At 42.5% G+C, this 27,378-nt stretch overlaps 1 protein-coding gene across 3 annotated transcripts in view; it reads right to left on the reverse strand.

Moving 5' to 3' along the window:
* Positions 1-26,758, reverse strand: part of rnf213b (ring finger protein 213b) — a 32,445-nt gene extending 5,687 nt beyond the window's left edge. For 2 of the 3 annotated variants that reach the window (XM_071463271.1, XM_071463270.1), the window contains exons 1-56: positions 26,649-26,758; positions 25,848-25,998; positions 25,013-25,758; positions 24,769-24,927; positions 23,760-23,929; positions 23,376-23,659; positions 23,041-23,285; positions 22,550-22,756; positions 22,255-22,468; positions 22,112-22,167; positions 21,861-22,026; positions 21,457-21,597; positions 20,822-20,920; positions 20,556-20,684; positions 19,680-19,845; positions 19,068-19,235; positions 18,819-18,968; positions 18,102-18,733; positions 17,575-17,734; positions 17,275-17,492; positions 17,044-17,187; positions 16,804-16,956; positions 15,227-16,532; positions 14,735-14,919; positions 14,497-14,649; positions 10,140-13,961; positions 9,908-10,044; positions 9,724-9,822; positions 9,504-9,616; positions 9,277-9,390; positions 9,105-9,151; positions 8,854-9,010; positions 8,580-8,715; positions 7,964-8,152; positions 7,742-7,875; positions 7,476-7,651; positions 7,195-7,398; positions 6,784-6,971; positions 6,573-6,693; positions 5,991-6,091; positions 5,699-5,878; positions 5,305-5,450; positions 5,108-5,207; positions 4,827-4,938; positions 4,430-4,634; positions 4,146-4,336; positions 3,305-3,427; positions 3,064-3,165; positions 2,740-2,982; positions 2,528-2,612; positions 2,388-2,422; positions 2,185-2,288; positions 912-1,056; positions 651-816; positions 463-557; positions 88-333 (exon numbers count right to left, since the gene is read on the reverse strand). In XM_071463271.1, coding sequence (XP_071319372.1) covers positions 88-333; positions 463-557; positions 651-816; positions 912-1,056; positions 2,185-2,288; positions 2,388-2,422; positions 2,528-2,612; positions 2,740-2,982; positions 3,064-3,165; positions 3,305-3,427; positions 4,146-4,336; positions 4,430-4,634; positions 4,827-4,938; positions 5,108-5,207; positions 5,305-5,450; positions 5,699-5,878; positions 5,991-6,091; positions 6,573-6,693; positions 6,784-6,971; positions 7,195-7,398; positions 7,476-7,651; positions 7,742-7,875; positions 7,964-8,152; positions 8,580-8,715; positions 8,854-9,010; positions 9,105-9,151; positions 9,277-9,390; positions 9,504-9,616; positions 9,724-9,822; positions 9,908-10,044; positions 10,140-13,961; positions 14,497-14,649; positions 14,735-14,919; positions 15,227-16,532; positions 16,804-16,956; positions 17,044-17,187; positions 17,275-17,492; positions 17,575-17,734; positions 18,102-18,733; positions 18,819-18,968; positions 19,068-19,235; positions 19,680-19,845; positions 20,556-20,684; positions 20,822-20,920; positions 21,457-21,597; positions 21,861-22,026; positions 22,112-22,167; positions 22,255-22,468; positions 22,550-22,756; positions 23,041-23,285; positions 23,376-23,659; positions 23,760-23,929; positions 24,769-24,927; positions 25,013-25,758; positions 25,848-25,949 — 14,169 coding nt within the window. In that variant the 5' untranslated portion in view covers positions 25,950-25,998; positions 26,649-26,758. The remainder of the gene's footprint in view (positions 1-87; positions 334-462; positions 558-650; positions 817-911; positions 1,057-2,184; positions 2,289-2,387; positions 2,423-2,527; positions 2,613-2,739; positions 2,983-3,063; positions 3,166-3,304; positions 3,428-4,145; positions 4,337-4,429; positions 4,635-4,826; positions 4,939-5,107; positions 5,208-5,304; positions 5,451-5,698; positions 5,879-5,990; positions 6,092-6,572; positions 6,694-6,783; positions 6,972-7,194; positions 7,399-7,475; positions 7,652-7,741; positions 7,876-7,963; positions 8,153-8,579; positions 8,716-8,853; positions 9,011-9,104; positions 9,152-9,276; positions 9,391-9,503; positions 9,617-9,723; positions 9,823-9,907; positions 10,045-10,139; positions 13,962-14,496; positions 14,650-14,734; positions 14,920-15,226; positions 16,533-16,803; positions 16,957-17,043; positions 17,188-17,274; positions 17,493-17,574; positions 17,735-18,101; positions 18,734-18,818; positions 18,969-19,067; positions 19,236-19,679; positions 19,846-20,555; positions 20,685-20,821; positions 20,921-21,456; positions 21,598-21,860; positions 22,027-22,111; positions 22,168-22,254; positions 22,469-22,549; positions 22,757-23,040; positions 23,286-23,375; positions 23,660-23,759; positions 23,930-24,768; positions 24,928-25,012; positions 25,759-25,847; positions 25,999-26,648) is intronic. The other variant, XM_071463272.1, reaches the window with a different exon arrangement.
* Between the last annotated feature and the right edge of the window lie 620 nt (positions 26,759-27,378).

The following is a 27,378-nucleotide window of genomic DNA, read 5'->3' on the forward strand; positions in this document are numbered from 1 at the left end:
GATCAGTGTTTAAAACCTAACTACATCAGCCTGATTATCCTCCACTGTGTCTGCAGTCTTTGTCACAGAAGGAATGCAGATCGCTACCTTCTCGAGGAACATGCTCAGCAGAGGTAAAGAGTTGTGTCCCTGTGCTTCTACCAACTGAGACAGTCGTTTCACTGTCATCATCTCCGGGAAAGTCCAGAAGGAGGAGTGGTGTGTTGGGCAGTCAGAGGGGAGGGACAACATCTTTCCAGGATCCTTGAAGAGAAGATTCATCAGGGGGCTTCCAGCAAGTCCATCATCTGCACGGATTCTGTCCTGAGCTTTAGCCAGAAGGTTCTGCAGATTCTGAAAGCAGGCAGATGGAGCAAACAAGATTTTATCATCATGTTAACACAAAATAAAAAGTGGTGTTGATTCCAGTTAGAGAATTTTAAGTTGTCCATGCACCGCTTTTAAATTCAGTGTATTTCTTACTTGAAGCACTGGGCTGATGGCTGAATCACACACAAGCTTCTCCCACTGCTGTCGTCCCTGTCTGGAGGACAGATCAGGTCTTGCACCACGGGAACCTTTGTTAGCATTCAGCAGAGTCAATGTCACATATTTCTCACATGAACAACAGAAGTAGCACACTGACTGAAAGTCAAGGAAAGGTCAGTCACCTGCAGCGTATTCTGTGCAAACTTTGAGAACCAAATGAACTGTAACTGCTGAGTTGTCCACATTCTGATTTAAAGCCTGTCCCAGTACACGCATGTCCTTCTCAAGGTGGCTCCACAGGAAGTTGAGAGCATCAATCGGCCTGGGGTGGATCATGTCTTCAACTCCCTGCGACACAAAAACACAGGAGTATTATTACACAACGCCATCTTTTCAGGACCAGTGATATGTAACGTCTGGTGCAGACGGAAGTGAAGTCTCACTCTCTGATTTCTTATGGTGCCTTGGAGCATGGCAAGGTGCAGCAGCAGCCGCAGGATGCAGGACTGAGCAGAAGTCATCTGTCTTTCAGGGGCCTCAGACCTCTGACCGGCTTCTCCTAACACGTGTCCTGTCCGAGTTTGATCTCTGACATTTTATACAAATGAAGAGGAACACAAATTAAATCAAACAAAAATATGTGACTGAAAATGTACTGTTACAGAGCTGGTTAAAGGTTCTGTAAATGAGATTTTAAACAACAATACAGTAGCAAGCAACTGTTTTCTATGTAAAGATATAGTGGAGTAATGAGTCACACCCCCTCTGTGTGTTTTATAATCTGAGTTTCTCTTTTCTTTGTTCTGGTAACTGGTCTAGTAGTGTGTACATGTTAGTGCACATATGTGTGCATGCTAGTGCATGTGAGTCCCTTCTGTTAAACCACTGGCCCTCCCAACATTTACAGACACACAGGTACTGCCCACACGCAAGATGGCACAGTGCAGTACAGGTGAAGCGACCTTCCAGAACTTCCTTCACTGAAGAAACCATGTTTTCGTCTACAAAGGTACCAACAAAGAAAGAGATAAGACCAGAGCACAGGAGGACTTGCCATGGGGACAACCGGTTCATATCCCAGTTGGTCAGACGACAGTCAAACATCCATAAAGTTTTTAAAGTTTTTACTGGCTCCATCAGTGTCATTTATGCGGCCTGGTCCCAGTGGATAAGACCAAGGCTGAATTTCTTTCCCAGTCCGAAGATGGAGCCACTACTGGTCACTGAGTCACTACCCTACGAGCTGCAAAAGGGCTCCAGCTTGTCTCGGAACTGGTTTTTCTTCCCCTTCATGTGTAAGTATTTTCATTAGTGACCAGCTACAGTAGGCATGCTAACATCAACTAACTTGCTGTTACCCATCTTATAAATGTGTTCAGCAAATTTTTCCATCGCTTGCTGGCTAACGGCCGGCATTGATGAGGAGCATATCACAGCAATGCTAGCGTAGGTTAGCTGGATTGTTTTTTTATTGCTTTCGTGTACACAGGTTGACCTCATTCAGTTGAGCTTCTTGTTGTGTGTTTAGTGCCGCTTTCATTGGGCTTCATAACACCTTGCTGAGAACATGAAGGTAGGGGAGGGGAAGGTTGTGTCAAAAAGGGGGCCAGAAGTGTGCCTGATGAAGATTTGTTTTGCTGTAAGATGCTGGTGGTGAAGTGCGACATCTAGTGGCAGTGACGAGCGCTTACAGAACCTTAAGTAAACAGTTCACACCTTGATTCTGTGTGTTGAATAAACCCGCTGACTGGGGTATGGTTTACCCCACCAATTTGAAGTCCACAGTCAGGACATCTAGTTACAACCATCGGTCTTCCACACTATGTGAAAATACAGAAGCACATAATGTATTTATATTTTTTAAATCATTTCATTCTCACTGTTTGATGCTATATAAAGAACAAACAAAAAGCTCATACCATCCCCACAAAGCATGGATGTCCATTGGCACAGGCTAAAAAAGATGAGAAAAACATTAGAAGTGTCTTAATGGACTATTCATAAAGAACAGTTGATGAGAAAAATAATCCAAAGCTTAAAAAAAAAAAACAATACTTACTGTACCACTGGCCTCTCGCCTCTCCTCTCAGCCACTGTCTGGCTTCACTTGTGTGATCGTCAGGCATGGTTGGCAGAAAGGAGTTCTTGGAGGGAAAAGTAGAGTTGAATAAATGTGCTGCATTTATGGTAAACAGGTGAAAGTATGAGCAGGAGATATTATATATTATTTTATTTGTGTTATCATGTTATACATTCACAGGATAGTCTTACTGTAACGTTGTGAGGCTGGGAGGCTATCTGGTAGAGAGGACCAAGCAAAGAGTTTCCACTGAGGAGCACAGAGTCCAGATGGACTAGCAGCTCCAGGAGGGTTTGTCTCTGAGGTGAAAGATTCTCACTGATTTGGAGACGTGAGCCTGGTCCACCGATCTGATTCAACAGAAGTGAAGTGCAGAACTCCCTGAACTCCCTTGACTTGATGTTTTTGAGGAGCTCTTCCAGTCTTGCATTCTCCTGTTCGTTCAAATAGAGCCATAAGTCAAAAAGGAATCTATAATATGACACAAATGGACATTAGGCATCATGTGCATTGACCTGTGAGGAGGGACGTAAGTTGACATCAGGTGACTTGTAGCGGCAGGTGACGTGTCTAAACAAGGCCAGCGCCAGGAAGCTGATCTGAGAACCTCTCAGCTTCTACAGAGAAATTGTAAAACAATGGAAATAAGGAATAATTGAAATCCAAAATCAGCTGATAAAAAATAATGACAAAACATGAACTGAATTAACTCATCCTTCTCTTCAGCCTGTCTATGAGCTCTGGAGTCTCTCTGACCTGTATTTCTGTCATGAAGGTGTCTGATCTATTTTCCAGCAGGACCTGGGAAACGGCATCTCTCACAGCTTGGTAAGGTGTCCCACAGCACAGGAACTGGTCCACATCAGACTGAATCGTCCTCTTTCAGGAAAAATAACATTTTAGTGTTTGTTTATATACTAAATACACAGTTCTATGCTTTAGTTTGCACAGTTACTAGTTCCATCTTAGTCACATTAACACATTAAAGGTCCCATACTAGACCTGATTCAAAAGCAGGTCTAGGTTCTATATTAATACTGTGAAAGTATCAAAGCCTCAGTCCACAGAGAAATGCACACAGCCTGTATTCAGAAACTGAGCCTTAAAACCAGCCGTCAGGACTTCTGGAACTTTGTGATGTCACAACAAAGCTCTCAGACATACCCCAATCCGATCATTTTTCACTATTTTCAAACTATTTTAAAGACCTAACGATTAATCAATTAATCAAGAAAATAATCAACAGATTAATCAATCATGAAAATAATTATTAGTCGCAGCTTTAAAGACATTGAAAAATATTAGCATAGCAGAACATACCTGCTATCGTTAGGAAAAATATGGTTTTCTACAAAAATGTGAGGAGCATTAGAATGAACTGATCAAGTCGTACTTCCTTGTTGGCTTTTTACTCTTGTTACTCTGAATGAGTGTGCAGACATTTTCAAATGTCAAGAACCAAAGTGACCTCAGATGGTTTTCTTCTATGACAATAATTAAAGTCTCACAACAAGAGAGAAAACTATGTTCTTGGTTTAGCTGTCAGGATTATTTTTCCTCACTTTGGCAGCTCTGCCTTCCTGTGATGTGTCCTCACCTGGAGTCGAATGAGATCAGGAGGAAACACCCATCTCCGGGCTGGATTGTTCATCAGGGAGAGTATGCAGTCCATGCCACAGAGTGTGTAGAGGGCTCGCAGCAGGTAAACCCTGTGCCAGTCGTTACCACTGTACTCACACAGCGCCCTCACCTGCAGCAGGTACTGAGCCTCGGCCTCTTCACAGCTACCTGCATTTTATGATGAAACAAAATGAAAATTGACACCATCATTTTTTTTAAATCATGAAGTTGTGTAACTGCTTTAAGTTCAGCATCACACACCTTGAACCATGGCTCTCTCCAGCAGCTGGGCAGCAGTGCTCATGCATATTCTCAGCCTGGCGATGTTGAGCAGGAACTCTGCTGGGTCCTCTTGTCTGTCTGGAGTCTGTTTCCTGACCATCCTGTTCAGGAATCTGATTTCTGCTTGCCTCTGCTCCACTCTACTCTCTGCTACTTCTCTCGCTTCTGAGCACAACAGAGAGTCCTGAGAAGAATTTTAAAAGGTGCAATTTATTTTTGGTTGAATATTTTCTGGTGCAAAACAGGTGATGTCTGTAGTTTAAAGCAGCAACACCAGCCGCTGGTTTGAAACAAATAGAAAAGATTAGGAATCTAAAAAAAAATGTATCGTCTACATAACGTGGGTGCAGTGTGGAGGTAAAGCTTTGTCCTCTACCTGTAAACAGTTGACAAACAGCAGGTAGAGTTCAGTGTGGTCTTCTCTGTCTAGAAGGTTCTCCTCCAGGTTCTTCAGGTAGGCCTGAATGTGAGCCTTTGCCTGCTCAAAGCTGATAGATGCATGACAGTTAACCAATATGCAGTTTCTTGCACACATACTTTACATGTGTGCATCCAGCTCAGTAGAAAATACTGTATGCTTTGCCTTCCTACAGCTCCATGACACAACATGTAACCTGTAAAAAAGCAAGCTTTTAAATGAGCTAAGGGCGCCCCCACCTGTATTGCAGCAGAAGTTTGGGCAGCACAGATCGGACCACTGGGTTATTATCCACACACTCCAGGAAGGGAGTGAGCTCTCTGGTCCTGAACACATCTCCTGCATCACACACAAGAGTCAATGGGTGAACGATCTTCATCAAAGCATCATGTGGTAGCGAGTTATAAACATGCACATGCACAATTCCTTCACTGACCGTTAGCAGAGATGAGCAAAGAGAAGAGGAGCTCCACCACTCCCTCTCCGGGCCTCTGCCCCTCTGACAGACAGAACCTGGACACCACCTCCAGGAAGAAAGAGTTACAGCAGTCCCTGATGGCTGCATGCTGCCGAAGGGCTGCCCTGAGTCATGAAGAGTGGAGTGTGACAGAGGAGGGAAACTGTGAGGCTAAAACTACACATCATGTTATTATTGTTATCACCAAGCAGAAATTATGAAGACAAGTCCTCTCACAAACACATTATCATTTACACATGACACCATGATAATTATAATCTTCTAAGTTAGATTGGTTAGAACAACAATGAATTCTGACTAAATGCCTCACCACATCTCTATAATTACTGTCTGTTATGTCTCTCCAACTCACTTGACAGGCTGAGAAACGGTCGGCTTGAAGTCGGGCGGCACGTCTGCCCTGCATTTAGGGCAGGAATGTCTGTGAGTCTGAAGGCAGCGCTGCAGACATGGCAGACAGAAGATGTGCTGGCAGGGCAGCACAGATGGTTCGTTGAGCTCCAGCAAGCAAACTGGGCAAGAAATGCCAAACCTGTACAGAAATGTATGTAAAATGTACAGAGATTCAAGTAATATTCAGCATCTTCTTATATCTTATATTGAATTCTAATTCTAGTCATTTAGTTGCTTTAGCAGAGTCTGACCTCAGATCCCTGCTGATACACTCGTTGTGGAAAGAGTTGAGGATGCGGATCAGCTGCCGCAGTGTGTCCATGCTGCGCACATCCGGTGACTCCTGCATCAGCTGTGAGAAAACCAGAAAAAATCTGAAAACATGTCTTGTATTCTTGTGTTTTCTTCTTCTACTGATTTCATAATTTTGACTTTTGTTGTTCATGTCAAACTGTGTTTCCTGCCCTCAGTAGGGAATCCCTTGTCCTTCCTGGGTCTCAGTTTTATTTTAGTTTTGTTGCACTAGTTGTTTATGAAGCTGCTTTAGAAGGTGATCCCACTGCTAAAGCTAATTTGAAATAGTCTAAATTGATCATGAGATGAGATGCATCAGGATCTTTTTATGCCTTAATTTGACAGGAAGGTGAAGACAGACAGGAAATACAAGACAGAGAGTGGGGGACAGACATGCAATAAAGAGTCCAGCTGGCTGGTAATTGAACCAGGGCTCATTATGCCAGTATGGCTGGCATAATGAGCTGGCAGTATGGCTCTGACCACTTGGCCATTGGGTCGCCACAGTAATTTCAAGAGACTGAAACCACTTTACGTACGTTCAGGTGGAGGTTACAGTGTCTGAGAGCCAGTTCTTTCAACCTCAAGTCATTCTCTTTCACTTCAGAAACGACATGCTGGATGAATGATGCAACAACGAGCATCCCATGCCACAGTGACCTGAAAGGGAAAATGAGATTATAATAATAATAAGCTTCAGAAACACAGAACACCTTCATTTTTTCTTACCCTGCATCTTGCTAAACTCACCTGATGGAGTCCAGGTGTTGCAGGCAGCCCGGGCTGCAGAGGGTGCTGTATTTCTGACTGAACGCTCTGTCTACACACGGCTGCAGGAACTCCACTCTGCGCACAAAGGACTCGCACTCTTGCAGGGACGTCACAGTCAGTAGTTTGATCTGCTCAACACAGACGCCCAGGGCTAAAATGTCCTCCACCTGCCAAAAGCAAAAGACATCATGCTAGGGCTCATTTTAAGACTGTAATATGTTCACATGTCTATAGTTAGCATCTTAATAAGTACAGCAATCTTTTATACTGATGTTAGGCATGTAAAGTTTAGCATGTTAGCATTCTAAACTGATCAACTAATTTGACAAATGGGAATTTGAGCTGTTGAAGATGGTGATGTTTAAAATTAACTCAAAAGGTTATCCTCACCATTTCTTGGGGCTCCCCCTTTGATCTCTGCTGAAAGACGTCGGTGGCGAGCTGGGGCTGCAGCAGAAACATGTGACAGAGGGTGTCCAGTCGAGGGGCAAAATATTTTGCAGCAGCCATTATCCAGGCAGGAGACAGGTCAGAGACAGGGCCCATGGACTTCTGAAGCTCAGACACGCAGCCCAACATAGCCCTGGTGAGCACCTGTGTATAACACGTGTAAAAAGTCAAGACTATTTATTTGGCTGTTTCACCTAATGTGTGACTCATAATGTCTGTACCCTGAGCTCATCCTTTGACTTGATCCTCAAAGACAGCAGCAGGAAGTCTTGCAGGTAGTTGAGGCCGTACTCCCGCCGCTCGACGTCTGAGAGTTTCTGTAAGTGACCACCCAGCCTGCTACTGCTGAAGGTGCTCACAAAGTGCAGGATCCTCTCTGTGTCGTCCTCTTTAGTCACTGAGAACAGGTGAAAGATCCAGAAAAAAAATTCTCACCCATGAATGTATTTTTTTGGCACTAAGAAAACTGTGTGAGACAAAGACAAACCTGGCATGAACTCAGATTCCTCCCACAGGCTTTCAAGGTGCATTGTGATGAGCCAGCTGAACGGAGCAGAGCACGGTTGTTCTTCACCATCTAACATGAAGCAGTGTTGTACAAGCAGCTCCTGGTCTGACTCACTACATAATATAATGACAAAAGAAAAATGATGCCTCTTGTTGATTCAATTAACCGTGTGAATTATAGAAAAGAAGTTATCCACAGTACCTTGGTCTTTGCAGAGGAGTTAGGTCTGGAATCTGTGAATCTGCCAGGATGTCCAACCACAGTTTGATCAGGCCCTGGCTGAGCCTTTGATCAGAGAGCAGGTCCAGATTTCCATACCTGTCCATAAGTTCCACCATACTGGCCAAGATCGGCGTCACAGCGGACTGAAGACAGCGCCACAGGGTGTGTCTACCAGGTAAAGATAGTGAAAGTATTTTAGAAAACTCTATAGTAGATAGTAATATTATAGTGTTTTACATTTATTGAACAAATGTGCCACATTCTATTCATTCAATTAAATGCAGTAGTTCATGTTAGAATAGTGAAAATAATCAAAAATGCCTTATCCTGCAGTGTTAGAAACTCTATAAAATCCTGGATCTGCAGCAAAAACTGACCTCGGCTCATGGCCTTTGCTCCCAAACATTTTCAATAAAATCTATCAAACATCTTTATGATGCCTACTAAGAAAACAATCAAGACCTAAAACACGACTCTCTGTGTAAATTTTAAAACATTATGGACTTTGAATTAATGATTCATGTTATGTGATCAGTTTTCAGGCAAAAGAACAATTACTCTTGAAGCTGATTATCACATCTGAAGGATATTTTACCTTAGAGTTCCCCCCTCTTGTAGAGCCTGCCGTTTCTTGGCCTCTATGCTCACCCACTCCTTAGGAGAGCTCTTCCACTCTTCTCTATGTGCCAAGGCCTCAGCCAGTCTACTCAACAGCACCCTCTGAAAGTCAGCTTTAATAAAGATGGGAAACAATTAAAGTTACAACAGCATTGAGAGTATTTTCCCTTACATGCCCTCAAAAGTGTAAAAAGGAAAAAAAAAATTATATAGTAGTAATATATAATCAAAAATTAAATAGAGATATTTACCTCCTATGTGGCCTTGACCACTTCCCAGAAGAGTCAGAAGGATGTGCATCCGCTGCATGCTTCGTGATGTGACACCACTGGGGTCCCTCAGCAAACCCACAGCTTTTTGAATACAAGATCTCACTAAGGATGGGCTGTGGAGGTGGGCTTTATCTGCCTGTATGCGAAGATAATTAAATTCAATTAACCAAATGTATAAACTATGATTTGTTTTATGCGAACACATATAAAGGAACATAAGTTTTATTTACCTGAGAGTCTTTTCTTTTCCACACCGTTTCTCCATCTTCATGGTGTTCTAGTAAAGATCAACAATACTGTTTTTATTACACTGGAAATTGATTTAAAGAACAGTAAACCAATTTCTCTCCCATTTGTAATATAAAGACACTTTTTAATGCCCAGATGATATACAATTTCTACCTGACAGTGCAGGGTTGAGCAGGCTGCTAATGAGAGTTCCACAGAAACCCAACAGGTTCAGGCTCATGTCCTCTGAATCCCTCAGATCATCAATATGCACCGACTGCCAGACTCCTTTGATGCAAAAGGCAAAACATGGCTTTAATCTTGTCATACATCATGGATCATGCAGTTACCAAATAACTGAATTGCAATAATGATAATACAGTATTCCACTTGGTACTCACCTCCTTGGAAACCAATGTACTCAGATTGACTTGGGATCCTAGAAACCTTCACAATGAAAATCACCCAACAGGGTTGATCCTTCAGGGACATCAAGTAATTCATTGTGCAATATCTGATGGGAGATGCAATTATAAACACAGCTGAAAAACCTATAATGTAAATTTTCAACTTTGCATGCGTACAATCAGATCTATTCAGGAGCTTAACATCAAGGCATACTTTGCTGATGCTATGAGCTCGTCACTGCAGTGGGATTCCTCAAGGTCCATCTGGATTAACAGGATATGAAGAGAGTGGCCAGCATCTTGGAGGAAGCCCCTGGCACAGCAAGGCAAGCAAGATAAATATTAAAAGAATGATTTAAAATAAAAAGCCATGCTGCTGTTATCTGAACAGTTGGTACCGTATTGTGCTGCAGAAGGAGACTTCAGTGTCAAACTGGTGGAGCGAGAGCAGGTGGACCCTGTCTGTATGTAGTCCTAGAGCATGGGCTATAACCTTGACATCTGATCTGGTTAACAAGCTGGAGAATGTAGTTATCTATACAAAACCACAAAGCGGACAGTGATGTCAACAATTTGTGAGATTGTAAAGAAATTATGAAAACAAAATTGGAGCAGTGGTCAGTGGCTTACCTCTAGAAACTTGGTGGACCCTTGAGTCTTGTTCAGGCAATCTTCCAGGAAATCTCGGAGTGAGTGGTGATGTTGTTGCTGGAAGTACATCCTCTGGAGTTTCTCCTTCTCCTGGTTTGCTAAATCTGAATAATTGAGCCTCACCACAGCATCAGGAGTGGCACAGTTCAACAAGAGACATTTGGCTAGATCAAAGACTTCTTCTTCCTTATTGTCCTGAGCAGACCCAACATTGTTTTCTGTCTCCATCATTTCTTCAGTCTCAGATATCACTTTGCTCTCATCATCACACACCTCTGTGGATTCATCATTCTTTTCCACTGACTCTGTTTGTTGGTCTTCAGCAGCAATATCTATGTCCATTGCATCACCCAACATGTCAATTACCTCAATCTGTCTGTTAGAATTAGACTCAGAGGTTTCATTTGGTTCATCTTCTTCCAACGAGTCATCTTTTTCATCCTGTTGATGTTGTCTTCCTGGACTGTCTTCAACTTTTTGTGTTCTCCTTTCAAGTGCTTGCAAGAGAGCGCTGGCACATGCATCGCCATGGTAGCCAATAAAAATGTCAGACAGCTTGAAATCCTCCGTGGCCTCGCCGGAGAATTCCTTCACCCATTCCTTCAGTTTGTCAAGAACCCTGTGCTGCCATGGTTCCAGATCAGTACTCCTATCCAGCCTGTGTTTTTCAAGCCTGTTGATGAGGGGCACGGGAAAGTGTTCGTAGACCTTCTTCTGGTCCTCCACTACCACCAGTCTGAAGTTTGTATGGACACGACATTTCACTCTGTGGGAACCAAGACCTAGATCGACGTACTGCTGCTTACTGAGGTAAACATAGTACTGGTTCAAGGCATCATACAGGCTTTCATAAAGATTTTGCATGTTGAGTAGGATGACAGTACGACCAGTCTCCATGCATGTTTTCACTCTGTTCACATTACGGCAGATTTGGGCATATTCCTGGTCCTTTGGGAATCCTGAGCCAAAGACGATTTCAGGCTGTATACAGTCTCCTTTGGCAAAGACTTGTTGCTGAAGGATATGGAGGGCTGCATTGTTGGTGGTCAGCAAAAGGAGGTAACGGCTCTCCTGGTTTGTGTCATAATCAAGATTCTTTTTCACCATTTGCAAGGTGCTTGGTCTGGGAACTTCTGTAAGATTTTGGAGAACCTCTTGGAAAAATATGACAGGATCAAACCCCTCTGGCTGTCCACTGAAGTTGCGCAAGATTGCCTCCACTAACTGTCCACTATCTGGCTCTTGCTGTGTGGATTTGGCTGCAGCAAAGAGCATTTTGATGAGGCTGTAATAATCCCTTAGACCAAAGAACTGATTCTTTGAGGTCTCATTACAGATGCTCAAGAAGGCCTTTGCCAGAGGTTGGAAGAGGTGTGTGATTTTCAGGAGAATTTGTTTGGACGATGAACAGATTCCCTTTGCAGTTTCCACAAGTTCATCCTCACTAGGATCCCATCGGGACACAAATATTCCTCTGTTCATCTTTGCTGGGTCAAGAGCCCAGTTGGAGATGCCAACAAAGCCAACCTTCATGTGTGGATCTGGTTTGTCATTGTCAATGCACCCATCCTCCAAAAGAGGATGAAGGGTCTTCAAGGGCATCTGAGGAGAATCTTCTGCTAGTCCAATCTCATCAAGCACCACTACTGACACATATTCATCCATGTTTTTGTCCTTCTGAAATCGGGCACAGTTTCTGAATGTCCCTATGATGCCCTCTGGACTTGAGTGAGGACTGCACTGGAAGGAGACCATATGAACTTGCTTGAGTTTCTTGAATAGCTCACAGTGGGAATTCTGGCCCTGCATGGCATCAGCAACCACGGTTTTAGCAAGGGACTTAGAGCTTCCTGGCTTTCCAACCAGAAAGAGTGGGATCCTGAGCTCAATGCAAACTACCATGAGAAACACATTCTCTTTGAGAGCGACATTTTTGGCTATGGTCTCTCTGGTCTGTATGTTCTGCAGGAAGAAGTCTTGACAGGATGAAATCACTTCTTGCAATGCTGTTGAAGAGCAAAGAGGTTCCGGAAAGTACCTACAAATTTCAGCAAGGTACTTCTCTTTGGCCACAAGGGACGGGTAGTAGCAGACACCAACTGCAAGAATCAGGCACTTCAGTGTTTTATCAGTCTCGTGGAGATGAGGGCAGCTGTTGAAAAGGACTTCACTATGTTGGTAAAACCAAACTAGCACTTTCATAGACCTCTCCACATCTCTGAGACTCACAAAACTGCACTCATTTTTCCGACTTCGCATGTGTTTCTGGGAGGCTGCCAGCACATCTGAAATTATGTCCTTGCAGGCCACTGGCAAAGAATGATCAGCAATTTTCTTCTGGACAATCTGTTTGATGTAGGAAAGTTCAGTTGAATCACTCAACTGACCAAAATCCCACACCAGAGAAGCCATGCTTGGTGGCAGAGGATGAACCCTGTACACCAGCTGCCTCAGAGGGACTTTGCCAAGGCGGTCTTCTGTTTCATCTGCCCTCACCCTGTATCCTAATCCTGCACGTTCCAAACGTTCCACCATTTCAGGTGAGTGCTTCCTGTAAGGATTGCAAGCAGCTATTATTTTTAAGCCACTGTCTGCTTTCAGAGGGTTCCCTTTCACTGATTGATCACACAGGATTTCCTTGATGGCAAAAATTGCCTCTGTGGTGTTAGCTTCATCAAAGAACAAAATGGTATCTAGCTTGTGCATTCTATGGTTCTCTTCAGCAAGTATCTCTGCCTCCCTAACCTTTCTGTAGATCATCTCTGCTGTAGTGCCACCATGTACCTTGACAAGTACCATATTCTTCACTGGTCTTTCCTCCCTCTGCAGAGCACAAAGGAAACTGACTAGTCTGGTTTTTCCACAGCCAGTCTCTCCCATGATGACAACTGGAATTCCACACCTGAATCTCATGTTAATCGCCAACATCTTCATCACATTGTCAGCAGTGAGCTCATATGTTGGGTCTGGATCAAATTTGTTGTCCATAATTCCTTTCTCTGCACCAACAACATGTGAAATCCTTTTAATTTTGACTTGCCGGGGCAGCTGATCAAAATCCTCAGTGAGAGAGATCCTTTGCCGTTCCAAACCTTGAAAAAGTTGTAGTGACATCACATCCTCTATCAGTACCTTACTGCTGTGAGGATCAACTGCACAGAGTGTGTTTCGCCATGTCTTCACATTAAAGCCCAGAAAAGACATTGAGAATCGGTCCGCATTAAAGAAAATGTATGGATGAGACTCATTTTCCCAACGCTTGCGAATTGTTAGACGATCAAGAAGGTCATTTTCCGGACTGCTTTCAAGATGAAGCATCGGGCTTTCATCAGATGAGTTCAGAGATGGTGAGGCAAAATCTCTTGCCATTAGAATCATGAACTTCACAATGAAGCCCTTGAAACCAGGTAGCTGGTCAGCCAGAAAATCTGGATCACAGAAAATTGAGTTTTCACAGTCTTTCAGCTGCACATTGAGGAACCAGGAGAAGTTCTTCAGCTCAGCCCAAGATGGATCTTGCATTCCACAGTACAGCAGGAAGTATTTGAGACATTCGTGGGGATTCCCCAGTCTGGACTCCTCCTGGTAGTTAAAGTGATCCAGATTCTGATTGTGGTGGTAGAGCTTCAAATATTGATAGGGTCTTTGAATCCCCTCACTGCAAAATTCCTGTTCATCCATGAGTGGCTCAAAGGTCTGTTTTCTTAAAACCATTTGATTTCTTTGCGCTAACAACTGCGTCACCTCTTTTGGAGGTCTACAATGGATGGTAGGCAGAATGTCCAGAAGTCCAAGCCTCATCTGTATGAGCAAATGGAACACATATAGTATTTGATTATATATAATTCATTAAATCAGTTGGAGCCTGAGGTTATTTTTACAATTGTGCTTCACATTCACAATTAATAATAATTTATAATCTTAAAAGTCAACAAACTTTGCAAATAATTGAAACCATGCTTGAAAATATAGATTATATTTTTTGATTACGGGACATAATGCAATTTTCAAGGTTTTTTTTCAAGTTTTTTCTTCTGTCTTTTTTTGGTTGGTAATTTAGTTTGCTTAACACCTAAAAATCAGTTTTTACCAATAATGCACATTGCTCTTACTCCAGATCTGTCTTCTTATTTCTAGATGCTATGATTGATGGGTATTTTATAAAAAATATGAGAATATACTGTTATTGAAAACTGTAACTCACAGTTAAAAAGTTACCTGTCTTGTTTAATGTCTAAAGACACAAAAAAGAACAATATGACATTTTAAAATTACATTTTCTGACAGTTAACAATCATTCTGAAAAGAAATTATGATCTGAAAAAGACATTGCTACCTCTTTTGGCTGGTTTTGAAGGGATGTATATGTGTTCAGGACTTCAACAGTGATCAAGTGAGTTACATTCCTTCTCCACAGCATGCCGTGGCTGTCACTCAAACAGCCCAGAAATAACAGATGGAATAGGAGCTCCTCCAGGCCTGAACGAACCTGACAGGTATCAAAAGACACAGACATTCAAGTACAACCAACACTAGTATAAGCTATGTGCAGAAATAAAGGCTTGTATACTTACTCCAGAGGTGTCAATGTGCAGGAGCACAGGGTCCTGCTCTCTCAAGAATGCCAGTTTCTCTGATAGGCTCTTGATCAAGGAGTTTATGTCAACGGATGGCTCAATCAGTCTCACCCTGATATGTTTTGCCCTGGGAGATTTCTGCTGGAACTTCTCAAACAAACGATCCACATAAAGGGACTTCCCTATTGATAGAAAATAGATGCATTGTTGGAACTGTCAAGTAAATTATTGTATAAATGAATTTTAACATTGATATATGTTTTGTTTGTAGAAAAATTTGTCTCAGTATTTGTTGCCACTGTGGATCAGATACACAGCATTTATTGATATGACCACTAGGGGGTTGCCAAAGTAATTTATGTTCAACTCTTACTAAAAAATATCAAAATGTGCAATATGTAAGTAAGTTTACATAACAACCAAATTCTATTCTTGCCACAATTCTACAAGCATTTTCATAATAGCATGGCTATTAAGGTTTATCCTTACCAACTGCAGGGCGTGCAGATGACACCATCCAGACCGACAGTTGATCTGGAGAAACCTGTGCGACAGGGTTGTGCGGGAGTGTGTTTTGTGTGAAGTGGTGATGAAGATATTTTCTGGCACGCTCTGCTGTCAGACTCAAACCAGCCTGTATTTTGTCATTGCTGAAGAAAGACGGCACATATCTGTGCTGGTGCACAACTGGACTGACAATTACCAAACGATAATGTGGGTTGGCACTTCTCTCAAGGGCCTTAAAGAGTTCCCCCAAGGCTACGCTGACATCATATCCCAGCAGTCCTGGATTGACCAGAGAGTAAATCCTCTGACAGTTTTGTTTGGAGCCTTGGCTGAGAGCTCGGCGGAGAAAGATCTCCACCTCCTCCTCTGTGGTCTCATCTCTGCAGACTAGAACTTCATCAGCAGATGGCAGAGGCTGCTCTGGACTCTCCATGTAAAAAGACAGAGTGCTGGTAAAAACTTCTGTACTGGGACAAAGCAAAAGATTGGGCTTTCCCTCTTGGAGAATTGGTGGAAGGTTCCTTATCATGTGCTGCTGGTTCATTTCAGAGAGGCATGAGAGGAAGTGGGCCAGAGTTGAGATGTCTGTGTACTCATTGAGGTATTGAGACATGTCTTTTTTGAATAGTCTCCAGAGGTTTTCAAGACTGCCCTCATCAGGCTTCCTGATGTCATCATCACATTTCATGACACTGTCATCTTCATCCTCTGAAGAAAACTCCATCAAATCATGAGCCTCTTCCATGTCCTCTTCGTGGAGTCCTGGTGAAGCTGGTGTTAGGTCTGTAGAAGGTTTTTCATGTTGATCTTCATCATCAGACTCAGTATCTTCCAGTTCATCATGCATTGACACCACACTTGTTGCATTAGTGTAAGCTACTCTGACATCAACTAGAGTGCACTGAGGCTTTATGGGAAAAAGTAGATGCCATAACTGTTGAGGAACTGATGCCTGACGCTGACACACTTTGTGAATCCAGTGGCACAGGTACACCATCTGCTCTGAGGTGTAATGGTTCAGCAAGCCGAACCTGGAGCGCATCTCACTGATGAAGGAACGCCATTCTTTTTGGCAGCTATCCATGGAATTAGCTAGCTTTCGTAGCTGCTCGCTCAGCTCACCGTAGAACAGCATCTCTTTACCCTCTAGGGACAGGAAGGTGACTTTGATGCATGGTTGCTGTTGTGCACAGCACTGAACCTCAGCACGCCAGTCCCTGAAGAGCATATTGCCAGATGTTTCCATCTGAAGAAGGATGGCGCCAAGTCTTTGAACGCCTTCAAAAACCTACAGTACATGTGGACAGGAGTGCAGGAATTCATGCTGTTAATCTCAACAAATAACTTAGACCCCTCAAAGCTGAAATCTTTTTCATTTAGGCATAGACATTTTTATCCATCTTGCTAGATAATTGTTTATATCCAACAATGTCAGATCATGCTTGACGCCACTTTTGCTGCCATTTGAACATAAATGAACAACCTCTCTGTCCTCAGGCAAACACTGTGCAAAAAGTTCAGCTCTAAATTCAAAATCAAGTTTCACAAATGCCACTGACCTCTGTGAACCTGTTGACTTGTTCTCTGCCGTGCTCCCCTTTGGATGACATGAGCATGAGTTTGTTCTGCAGCTCCAGCAGATCTTCAAGCCTGTAGCTCTTCTCCTCTCTGTCCTTTCTCACGGTGACCTGCAACATGTTTTGTAGACATCTCTGCAAACAAGTGGAGGTCAGAGAAAGTTCAGTCAGCAAGGCCCTAAATCTCAGTCTCTTTGACATAATGAAAGCTTATCCACTTACCCTCTGTGTGTTTTCATCAGACCATCCTATGTGATAAACTCCATGGGCATTAATAGAAGAAGCCAGGGAGAGAGAGGACTGCTCCACAGAGCCGTGGGTCTCCTTCAAGTCTTTCAGCCAGTTCAGTAATCGAGTAGACTCTCTCTACAAAACAAACCTAGTTGCATCACTGTCACGTTGCCACAGCAAAGGGCTTTGTGTGCTTTCTGCTAATAACAGCGATGTAAATACCAATTTATCCGGTAGCTTCTCATCTCTGCTTTGGGCGTCCCACACCTGCTGAGCACACTTCATGAACTCATCAAAGCCAGCCTGGGGGGAGAGGGAGTACAGCAGAGGAGCGTAGCCCATCACTGCATCGTGGAAACAGGCCACCTGGTCAATCTCTCTGTCGTTCTCTCCAGCAGATATGGAGGCCAAGTCGACATAAACCTTCACATCACTCATATCTGTTGAAAGAGACAGAGAAGTAAGTATGCAGGCATCTTCTCCAAGATCATGTGGAGATTTTTCTTAGTTAAAGTGCCTTACTTCTGAGGTTCTTTCTGACCCAGTTGACCAGAGTTTGGCTTGCGAGAAACTCTTCCAAACAGACAGTCTGCTGCTTGGTGACTGTGGAGAGTTGTTGTTTGGCATGAAACAGGTTATTACTGAGGGATCCCAGGACCCTCTGCTTAAAGGTGTCTTCTTCCTATTGAACATTCCAGCATAAAATTCAAGGATTATACATTTTCTTAAAAGGAAAAGTACTTTTAAGAAAAAAATGTGTGTTTGCTTCTGCTAGATAGATTTAAAAAGTAAATCATTATGAAGTGAGTCACACTATTTTAAAAGTATTGACCATGACCTTTCACCTCTCACTATTGATTTATATTTTAATGCACCTATGTTTCTTCTTTCTAGGTGAGTACTTTAAAAAGAGAGAATATTAAAAAAAACAATGGCAAAGAAAACACAAATAGCAAGAGTCTGCTCTCTTTTGGTTAGGCCATTAAACAAAACTCAATTCCATTATAAAAACTTTAATTTAATTAAGTGTAAGATTACAAGACTTTTACCAGTTGGCTGAGAGTGTCAATTTCTGTGAAGTTCCCAGAAAGCTTCATTTTTTCAGCAATTTTCAGTATTGCACTGGCTGCAGCCGCTGCCTCGTGGAGCTGGGAATACTCCTGGATCTGATCAAGTCTCAGCTCCACCCAGTTCTTCTCAGGTCTGAACTGTCCTGACTCAGTAAACATCTCTGACATCAGAATCAGCTCCTTCTTCATGAGCTTCCCGTCTCCCCGGTCGCCGGACTCTGCCAAAACCTGATCAAGCTGCTCGATAGTGATGTTTGCACTCGCTATGCTGACGCCAAGCTGAAAGAACTCTACCAGAAGCGGGTTCCAGATGTTTTCGCAGACCTGTATTAGGGTTACTGAAACAGGGGCTGAGGAGGGTCGCCTTGCTGATGCCAGAGATGCAGCTGCCTTGACCCATGAGGATAGAATCAGGGTGCTCTGATGCAGTTTGTGCATCTCACTGGCCATTTTCAAGACACTCATACTGATGTTATACCAGCGGACCTGAGGAAGATCCGTCTTCTTCAACTTTCCTTCAGCATCAAAGGACTGAACCAGCACCAGTTTGTTCAGACTCACACTCTGGACATCTGCACTGTGCTGCTCCTCAAGAGCCAACATCTCAGGAACTGGGTAAAAAGGATCCATGTTACTGAAGAAAACAACACATAAAACCAGAATACATAAACAAACTCTTTGAGAAAGGCCTCTCACCTGTGATGCTTTCTTTAACCTTTGCCATCATCTTTATCAGTGTGTCCATCTGCTGTTTCCGCTGCATGAAAGAGTTCAAGTCCTTCTCTCTCTGAGCCAAAACAACATCTGCCTCGACAGGAACAGTTTCAGATTTGGTATTTTTCTTGTCTGTGAAAGACACAATGCAGTTTTTATTAATTAATATAGTTTACTTCAGTTGGAGGGAAATTTATTACAGTAATCATGGAAGGCTGTTTGTGTTCATACACTGCAGGTAAAGTCTCTTAAACTGGTCCTTATGTTTCAGGCAAGTCTGCAGGTGTCCCAGGGCCACATGTCCCTGAAGCAAAGACTCCATCAGAGACTGCAAAGCGACCACACAGCTGTGGACAACCTGTCCTGCAGAGTCGTCCACCTGGATCGACTTCCAGTCACCTGAGCCGAGATAATAACATTGTGGCCATTATACAACATTAAAGGTGCTATATGTACGTTTTTGCTATTGCTCCAAACCCAAAGTTAGTCTAAAAGAAATGTTGCAAGTTCGGAATCAAATTTCATCCCCTTACTAACCAAAAGAGTTGTCTCAAGCTAATAGCATGCTAACCAGCTAACCCTGGCCTGTCCTGTCCCATCTTGTAATACTAGTTTTTTAATAGTGAGTTATTGTAGCATCCACATTGCCCTCAGTCCAACGTGAGAGGATGAAAAAGTAGTGCTGCTTGGTGTTTTCTAACCTATTGTCTTGTAAGTGTATCAATGGCTGAAGCTTTTGTCAAGCAAATATTATCACCACCACCACCGGGGAAAACTTTAAGGAAATAAGAAATAAATCAGAATACTAAGTAAATGAATTAAGTAAATGATGAAATGATGTACCTTGCAACAGCAGGAAGTGCACGGCTGACTGTGGATCAAGCAGCTGGGCCACATGGTTGTCTTTGAATCGTGCTGCTGACTCAACCACGACAGTGGACACAATGACAGCAGGAACATCTTTCACCTTATGGCCAAGACTTCGCATCAGGTCTCCCTCCTGCCCTCTCTAAAAATATACATGTATGCACTGTGAGCAATCACTATCTCAAATACTGGGTCTTAAAGGTCCCACTTTTACACTTTTATTTGAAGTGTTGATCTCCATCAGAAGATATATTTGTGGTTTTAAGAACCAAAAACCATCTCAGTGTAGTTTTACATCTCCTCTCTCAGGCTTCTCTCTGGAGCTCTAGTAACAACAAGTCAGTCAGCCAATCAGAAGAGAGGATCTGAGGCTCTCTTCTGATTGGCTGACTGATTTTTAAATTGTGAAATGAAGATATAGCAAGTTTCAGGTAAACACTCAGAGAAACCAAATCCTCTTAGACTTGGTCCAAGTGGGTGGGGCTTGGGCGTGGCTGAGGGTGGTGACTGCTTTGTTGTGACATCACAAAGTTCCAGAAGTCCTTACAGCTGGTTTTAAGGCTCAGTTTCTGAATACAGCATGTGTGCATTTCTCTGTGGACTGAGGCTTTGATACTTTCACAGTATTAATATAGAACCTAGACCTGCTTTATAATCAAAAGAAGACATCTGCTTTTATACTATATGGGACCTTTAACTACGGTTGCAACTAATTATTAATTTCATAATTGATTGATTTGCAGATTACTTTTTGATTAATCAATTGATGTGACCCCAGGTACAACCACTGATGACAAATCAAATGCATCATATTACATGTGAATCGAAAACTGTCAGTGATATGAACTGTACCTGGCAGACTGACTTGATAGCAGACTGACACAGCTCATCGAAACAGGCCTGTAGAACTCTGTGGCTTTTCCTTATGGCTGCCACGGTTGACTCATTGCAGCACACCAGTATTCTGTTCTCCTCAATATCCTGCAAAGTGATACAACTCAGATGTATTTGTAAAAGGAAAGCATCTACTTGCTGGCACCAGATTCCTGGTAGAATCTATGCTGCTTCATAAAGATGAATAATGTCTGTTTTCCACTGATCAACACACAGTCACTGACCTGGGAAATCCTCTTCCTCAGGTCTTTTGTGAGGCTCTGAGTCCAGCGGGATGAAACTTCTTCAATAGAGCATTCCACTTTGAACAGCGCATCCCACATCTAATAATTCAACACACTCATTATTATATTTAGAGCCCGTTTATGTTAGACCTGGTTCACCAGCATGGTTACAGAAAATAAATATAATCACCTTATTTCTAAAACAAATATTTGCAACACTAACACATGGTTACAAGTATTTGTTGTTTTTTCACTTTTTCAAACGGACTCTGGTTCATAATAACTATAAACTCTGAACCCCACTCTTTTTTGATCTCCCCAACGTTTTTGGGTCCACCTCTGTTGTGTTGTGAGTATTTACAGCATGTTTGTGTATTTGGTTGTGTTGTCAATATGATGAAGATGTTTTCTGAATTTGTTTGTGTTATGTCTGTTTGTGTGTGTTTTCTTAAGCTGCAATGTGCTGAGCTCTCAGGGCCACCGTAGAAAAGAGCTGACATTCGTCTTTTTCTTTGGAAAAATTGGAGTAATTTTTGGTGAAAATCCAAACTACACACTACTGTATAAACTCAGTGTAGACAAATAAAGAGTGAAGCCAAAATCAGCTGATTAAATACAATGAGCTGACAACATACCTCGATTTCCTTTGTGTAGCTGACTGCTTTCGATGGCGACATAAGGGTTTTTTGCAGCAGCTCATCTCGCCACCCACTGATTTGCTGCTGCAGGTCATGTAGCTCCTTCAACAACTGCTGCTCAAATTGATCATCTTTGGGCTACGAGACACAAAACAATGAATTCAATTGAAATGGTGAGGCAGTTAAACTACTTTCTTCAGTGCAGCATCCAGCAACAGCTGCAGTAAAAAGAAGAACTTTATTAGACTGTCGCATTTCGGCCTGAAGGCCACAAGCTGAAATGTGTTAGTTTAATCAGGTTCTTCTGTTTACTGCAGGTTTTGCTGGAGTTCTGACCTCTTTGGACTTTTTCCTTTCTCCATGCACCTTGGAAATAGATGAAGTTGTGCCAGAAACCTTACCTTGTTTCTCAGCGCAGCATCCAAAAGCTCTGCCAGTTTCAACACCAGCTGGTAGGACAGGACGACTGCCGGGTAAAACAAGTGAAGTCGCACAATGCTGCAAGTGGCCTTCACCACACTGATGCTGCTCATGAAGGCTGGATGGACGTTTCCAGATTCAATCATCCTACAGAAGCAAAGCAGAAGTTGCAGGGAACACAAAGCCAATGCTCATCAGCAGAATCTAAAGAATCTTTCACAGCAGTTCTTACCTGTCCTTCTCTCTGTCGAACTTCAGCAGGAGGTGAGTTAAGGTTTTTTCAGCATGCTGCGGGTAGAAAGGATAAAGATTGTCACGAAAGATCTTAAAGAGTTCTTTTAAATGTGAAATATTATCACTTGTAGGTTTTCCCACCTTTACAGTCTCCTTTGCTCTGTCATGATCTCTTGGATCTCCACATTTTCGGAGCCTGTACAACAGACTCTGGATCAGGTGTTCTGCTTGTATTCTCATCAGGTCTGAGAATTCAGGAAGGTCCTCAAACGCGACCAGAGACAACCAGCTCAGCAGAAGCAGAGGCGTCTCTTCAGCCATAGATAAGTGCGACTGGATCAAAGACATCATTCTCCTGTGGAAAAAACAAACTTACTTCTTTGCCGACTCTTGTTTCAGGAAGAGAAAGTTACGATGGCTTTGAGAAAAGACTCGCCTTCTTTTGTCAGGGTAGGGCTGTATCTGCACTCTGAATCTGCTGAACTCCACACGCTCAAGTCCTGACCAGTTCTCTTCCTCGACTGCTGGACCCACTTTTGTTGCATCAGCTCCTGCCTGTCTGAGTCTGAAGAGCAGAGGAACAAGCAGGACGAGCTCCGACACCATGTACTTGGCGCAGTGGTTCATCAGCCCCAACACAGTACTGAGGGGGAGAACCAGAGTGAGGAAGAGTTACATGAGGTCATATCATACATCAGTATCTCTGATAAATACATTTCAATCACCTGAGGAGTTTACACCTGAGGAGTAAATCAACAAAGGTTGATTTATTTGTGAACCAAGGTTTAAATCTCATTAACCCTAATTTGACGCTTTAATTGAGGTTCCTAAACACCCAGCAGACTGTGGGATGCAGTTGAAAGCTCTGGAAAAAGTTTGAATTTTTCACACTACTTCCCACTGGCTTCAGGCTTTTGGAAAACTTACTATTGTGGACTTTGGAAAGAACTGAGCAACCCGTCCAGGTTTTCCTTGTCCATTGCAGTCTTTGAGGACACCAGGAAACATAGCTCAGCCCAGCCTCTCACTCCAAGGTTGATGTCAAACTTTCTGGTCACCATGAAAACAGACAGGCCCAGGACAAGAGGACTAGTGCTTCTGTATCTTTCTACGAATTTCTCAGACTCTCCTTTTAAGATCTGAACCAAGTTCTCTGAAATCAGGTCTAAGGTCTGTAAACAAAAGATCAGTTGGTTATTGGTGGAATATTGGAGGTGATACGTCAACAATGCTTTGAATCCTACTCTTCATTTTGCACCAACCTTGATCATGGAAGGTTGTGAATTGTCTGGGTACTTCACCCTTGTATGTACAGAACCGAGACTTATGATAAAATGGTTCAAGTTGTCACACAGGGTCTGGGTGCTCTGTTTGTCGGATGGTGACCATTTCTGGAAGATTCTGTCCAGCAGAGTTCTGGCTGAGGCCTGCCAGGCATCTGAAATCTCCACACCTTTGGACTTGCTCAAGCCGAACATGTGAAGGCCAGTTTGCCACAAACTCTGCATCTCCTGGCGACTGATGAAGACTTCATAAAGGTGCAGCTCTAGAAGAAACACGGGCAGGTACATCATTAGTTTATAGAAAAGACTGAAACCAACAGCAGAGCATTGACATGTTGAAGCTAGATGGTTTGCTTGTCTTACCTTTAATATTAGAGTTCGGAGGAATATAAACATGTCTGATGGCAACTTCTATGATCTCTTTTTGTCTTTGCTTTACACCATACCTATAGGTCATCCAGCTTCCTCTTTGCAGGAAACTTTCTTCAATGGAAAGACTTGCTTCTACCAGATAGCCGCCTTTTTTTAGTCCACTAAACATAACACATTGAATGGAATTTGTTATAATGATACTTCTACTGAAGCTGAAAAAGAACAGGGCAGTGGTCTAAATGTTTATTGCTTGTCTGTGTACTTCAGCACATTGGATTTGCAGTGAAACAATGAGGTTATACAATTAACAGGTGTTTATTTGTTTATACAGAGTGAGAACAATGATCCTAAACAAGGAACAAGTGTCTGTCATGGCAATGAGGGAGTTTTTTAAGCCAGTTAACGTTTCTGGACTGGTCAAGTCAGTAAAAGACCTCTTGGTACCAAATCCTTTGGAGTCACTGACTGCATTCATGTTAAGAAACTGAGCCTTAAGGGAGCAGCCTGATAGTCGAGTGGTTAGGGCGCGTACCATGTGAGCGCAAGACACTCTTAGCAGGCAGGCGCCGGTCCGACTCTTTCCTGCCCCTCTCTCTACCCCCTTACCTGTCAGTCTCCACTACTCTATAATAAAGGCAAAAAGCCCAAAAATAATAATTAAAAAGAAACTGAGCCTTAAAACCAGCCATCAGAAATTCTGTAACTTTGTGATGTCACAACAAAGCAGTCACCAATCTCAGCCATGCCCTAAGCCCCGCCCACCTGGACCCACCATCCAACCTTGCAGGATTTGGTTTATGTTTTTATTTGATTACTCAGATCAACACTTCAAATAAAACACAGGGGAAGTGTAAAATATGGGACCTTTAACTGCACAGTCACTGTTTCATTTCACACTTGAAGCAGCAGAACATGGAGCCATTACAAAAAAGGGGGTTTATCCAAACACTTGCAACAACTGCACTTTATATTAAAACATATAAACATCATGAATACTCACACGAAATGTGTCACTTTAAGGGGTAAATACTCTCTCTCTCCATGAAACAGCACAAGTGTGTCATGTTCCTGGTTGAATCTGAACTTTTTGTCCAGCACAGCATAGATGTGAAAGGTGAACACAGGAGCACCAGGCGGAGGTCTCACTGGACTTCGATCACTGAGGAGAGAGAAACATACACGTCTACACTCACAGGTTCAACCACAGTGCTGGATTCACCTGTTAATATCAGTGGTGCATTTACCGTGTGGTTTGGGATGTTTTCGTGGTTTTATCTGCTGCTGCCACGTTGGACTGTTTCTCACTCTTCCCCTCTCCAGACACAGCTTTGGCGTAAGATATTGGTTCAGCACCTCTTTGGGCCTGAGACTCTGTGGCATCACCTGAGACCCCTGCAGAGGAATTCTCTTTAGACTTGGACTCTTTCTCAGGTTTTTGCTCCTTGGCTGTATCCTTGGCTGTATCTGCTCCCTCATTGTCAGGATTTTCATTTTCTCTTAAGGGAACAGCGCTGTCATCTTGTATCTTGGGTTCAGGTGTGTGTTTGTCTTGTTTCAGCTGTGTCTCTGCAGCCTTGCTTGTTCCAGGTTGAGTCTGTTCATTGTTTGTGTCGTCTTGTTGTGACACAGAGAAGTCTGTCTGCGTTTCCTTGTTGCTCTGAACAACAACTGGAGTTTGTGTGCCTCTGTGTCTACCTTTATATTTCGTTGTCTGAGTCTGAGCCTCCTGCATCTTGACATCTTTGTGGTGCTGTCCTCCACTGTTTTCTCCTTTTTGCAAGTTGTCTTCAGTTTGGGGATCCACATGTTGCACGGTCTGGGTTTGACTGCTCGTTGTCTCCACAGCCTCCGTCTTTTCTTTGTCTGTGTTCTCACTTTTGACACTTGCACCCTCTTTAATGTTTAAGATGCCCTTTTTTCTTCTTCGACTTCTCTTTTTCTTCTTCTCTTTGTCTTGAACTTTCCTGCCGGGACTCCTTGGTCCTTGTTCCTGAAACACACATTAATGTAATCTCTAAATGAGGACCACATATCTGCTTTTAGATTCTTTTACAATGTTTTAAATATTGAAATTTCTACCTTATTTTGTCTCCGGGATCTTTTGGTTGCAACATCCTCCCTCTCCTTGTTTTCCACCTGAGGTTCAGGGGCACCGTGGCGGTTTCCTGCTCCCTCCTCCATTTGTAGGGACTCTTTTCTCAGGGGAGCCCCTGTTCCCTGTTATCTGCCTCTGAATACAAAAATCAGGTGCAGTCATGTTCCCCGTGTCTCCAGATCTCTGTTATATCACAGTGAGTGAGTGACAGCGAATTTCCAAGTGCAGTATTCATCCTCCCAGTGGACTTCGTACACCAATAAATAACTTCAAAATGTAATTCCACCATAGACAACAAATTATGTCACATGACTGCAAACACAACAAGGGTTGCAAGTAGCTATTGTTTTTATTATCAATTAATCTTCAGATTCTTTTAAATCATAGATTAATTGTTGTCTAGAAAATGTTATAAAACTGAAAAGTGCCCATCACTGTTTCCCAAAGATCAAGATTACCTCTCCAAATTACCTACTTCATCCACTCCAGTCCAAAGCCCAAAGATATTCAGTTTACCATGAATAAAAACAGAGAAAAGCCGCATCATTTTTTAACTGCTGAAAAGCTACTAAGATGTGACAGTTGATAAAAACACAATGAAAACAGAAGAAAAATGCTACTAATTCATTTTTATTAACACCTGAGCTAATTTCATACGATTGAACTTCTCCTTAGGGAACACAAGGGCGTTATCTACAGAAGGAGTTCAGTAAAATGAGATGACAAACATTTAGCAGTTGTAGTTATTATTTCAGTATTTAAAGTTTCCTGCTATGTTCACCCACCTTGTAGTTTGAGTTGCAGTAGGACTTGTCATCGCAGCACCACAGACCTCCAGGAAATGTTTATTACACTACCGACTGATCATATGAGGCTTCAAGGGAGCGTCTAAAAATTCACCCCTTTGTGACGTAGGAGGGAACTTTCCGCATAAACTCGATTCTTACTCATTAATCAAACAGTTTTAATTAGTAAAACGGTGAGAAAACTTGATAATCGTCGGTTCAGGTCAGTAAATCGTCGGCTAATAAAGGTTAAATAAAGGTTTCTCGGGTTTCAGGTAGCGTGTAATTTCTCGACGGTCCCTAAACCAAACAGCGGCGGTTTCAGTTTCATTTCTGTCAGAGTCTGATCAAACAAGAAACTTAGAGAGATGCTGAGGTGAAGCCAGGGCACAGTGTCCTAGTGATGTCACTGCTGTTTGTTCATGGATTATTATTATTATTATTATTATTATACATGAATTATTTTCTGTGTCCAATTTCATTTTGACATGTTTATGTTTTGCTTTGACTTGCACAAGCTTTTAGCTGAACGTCTATGTCCATATTGTTCATGAAAAAAATCAATAAATACAAATAATATTAGGCAAATTTCATATGTCCATTTTTTTTTTTAACTTTCACTGTTTTGCTTATTCATTCTTTTTACTTTTTTCACTTGTCTTGACCAAATGTTTTCTCCACACGCTGACTTTCAAATACATTCTTTGCAATATTTCCGAATACATAGTTT

Source organism: Trachinotus anak, unplaced genomic scaffold (assembly GCF_046630095.1).
Source record: "Trachinotus anak isolate AG129_WGS33_773 ecotype Australia unplaced genomic scaffold, CSIRO_AGI_Tana_v1 ptg000025l, whole genome shotgun sequence".
In the NCBI taxonomy this organism is placed as follows: domain Eukaryota; kingdom Metazoa; phylum Chordata; class Actinopteri; order Carangiformes; family Carangidae; genus Trachinotus; species Trachinotus anak.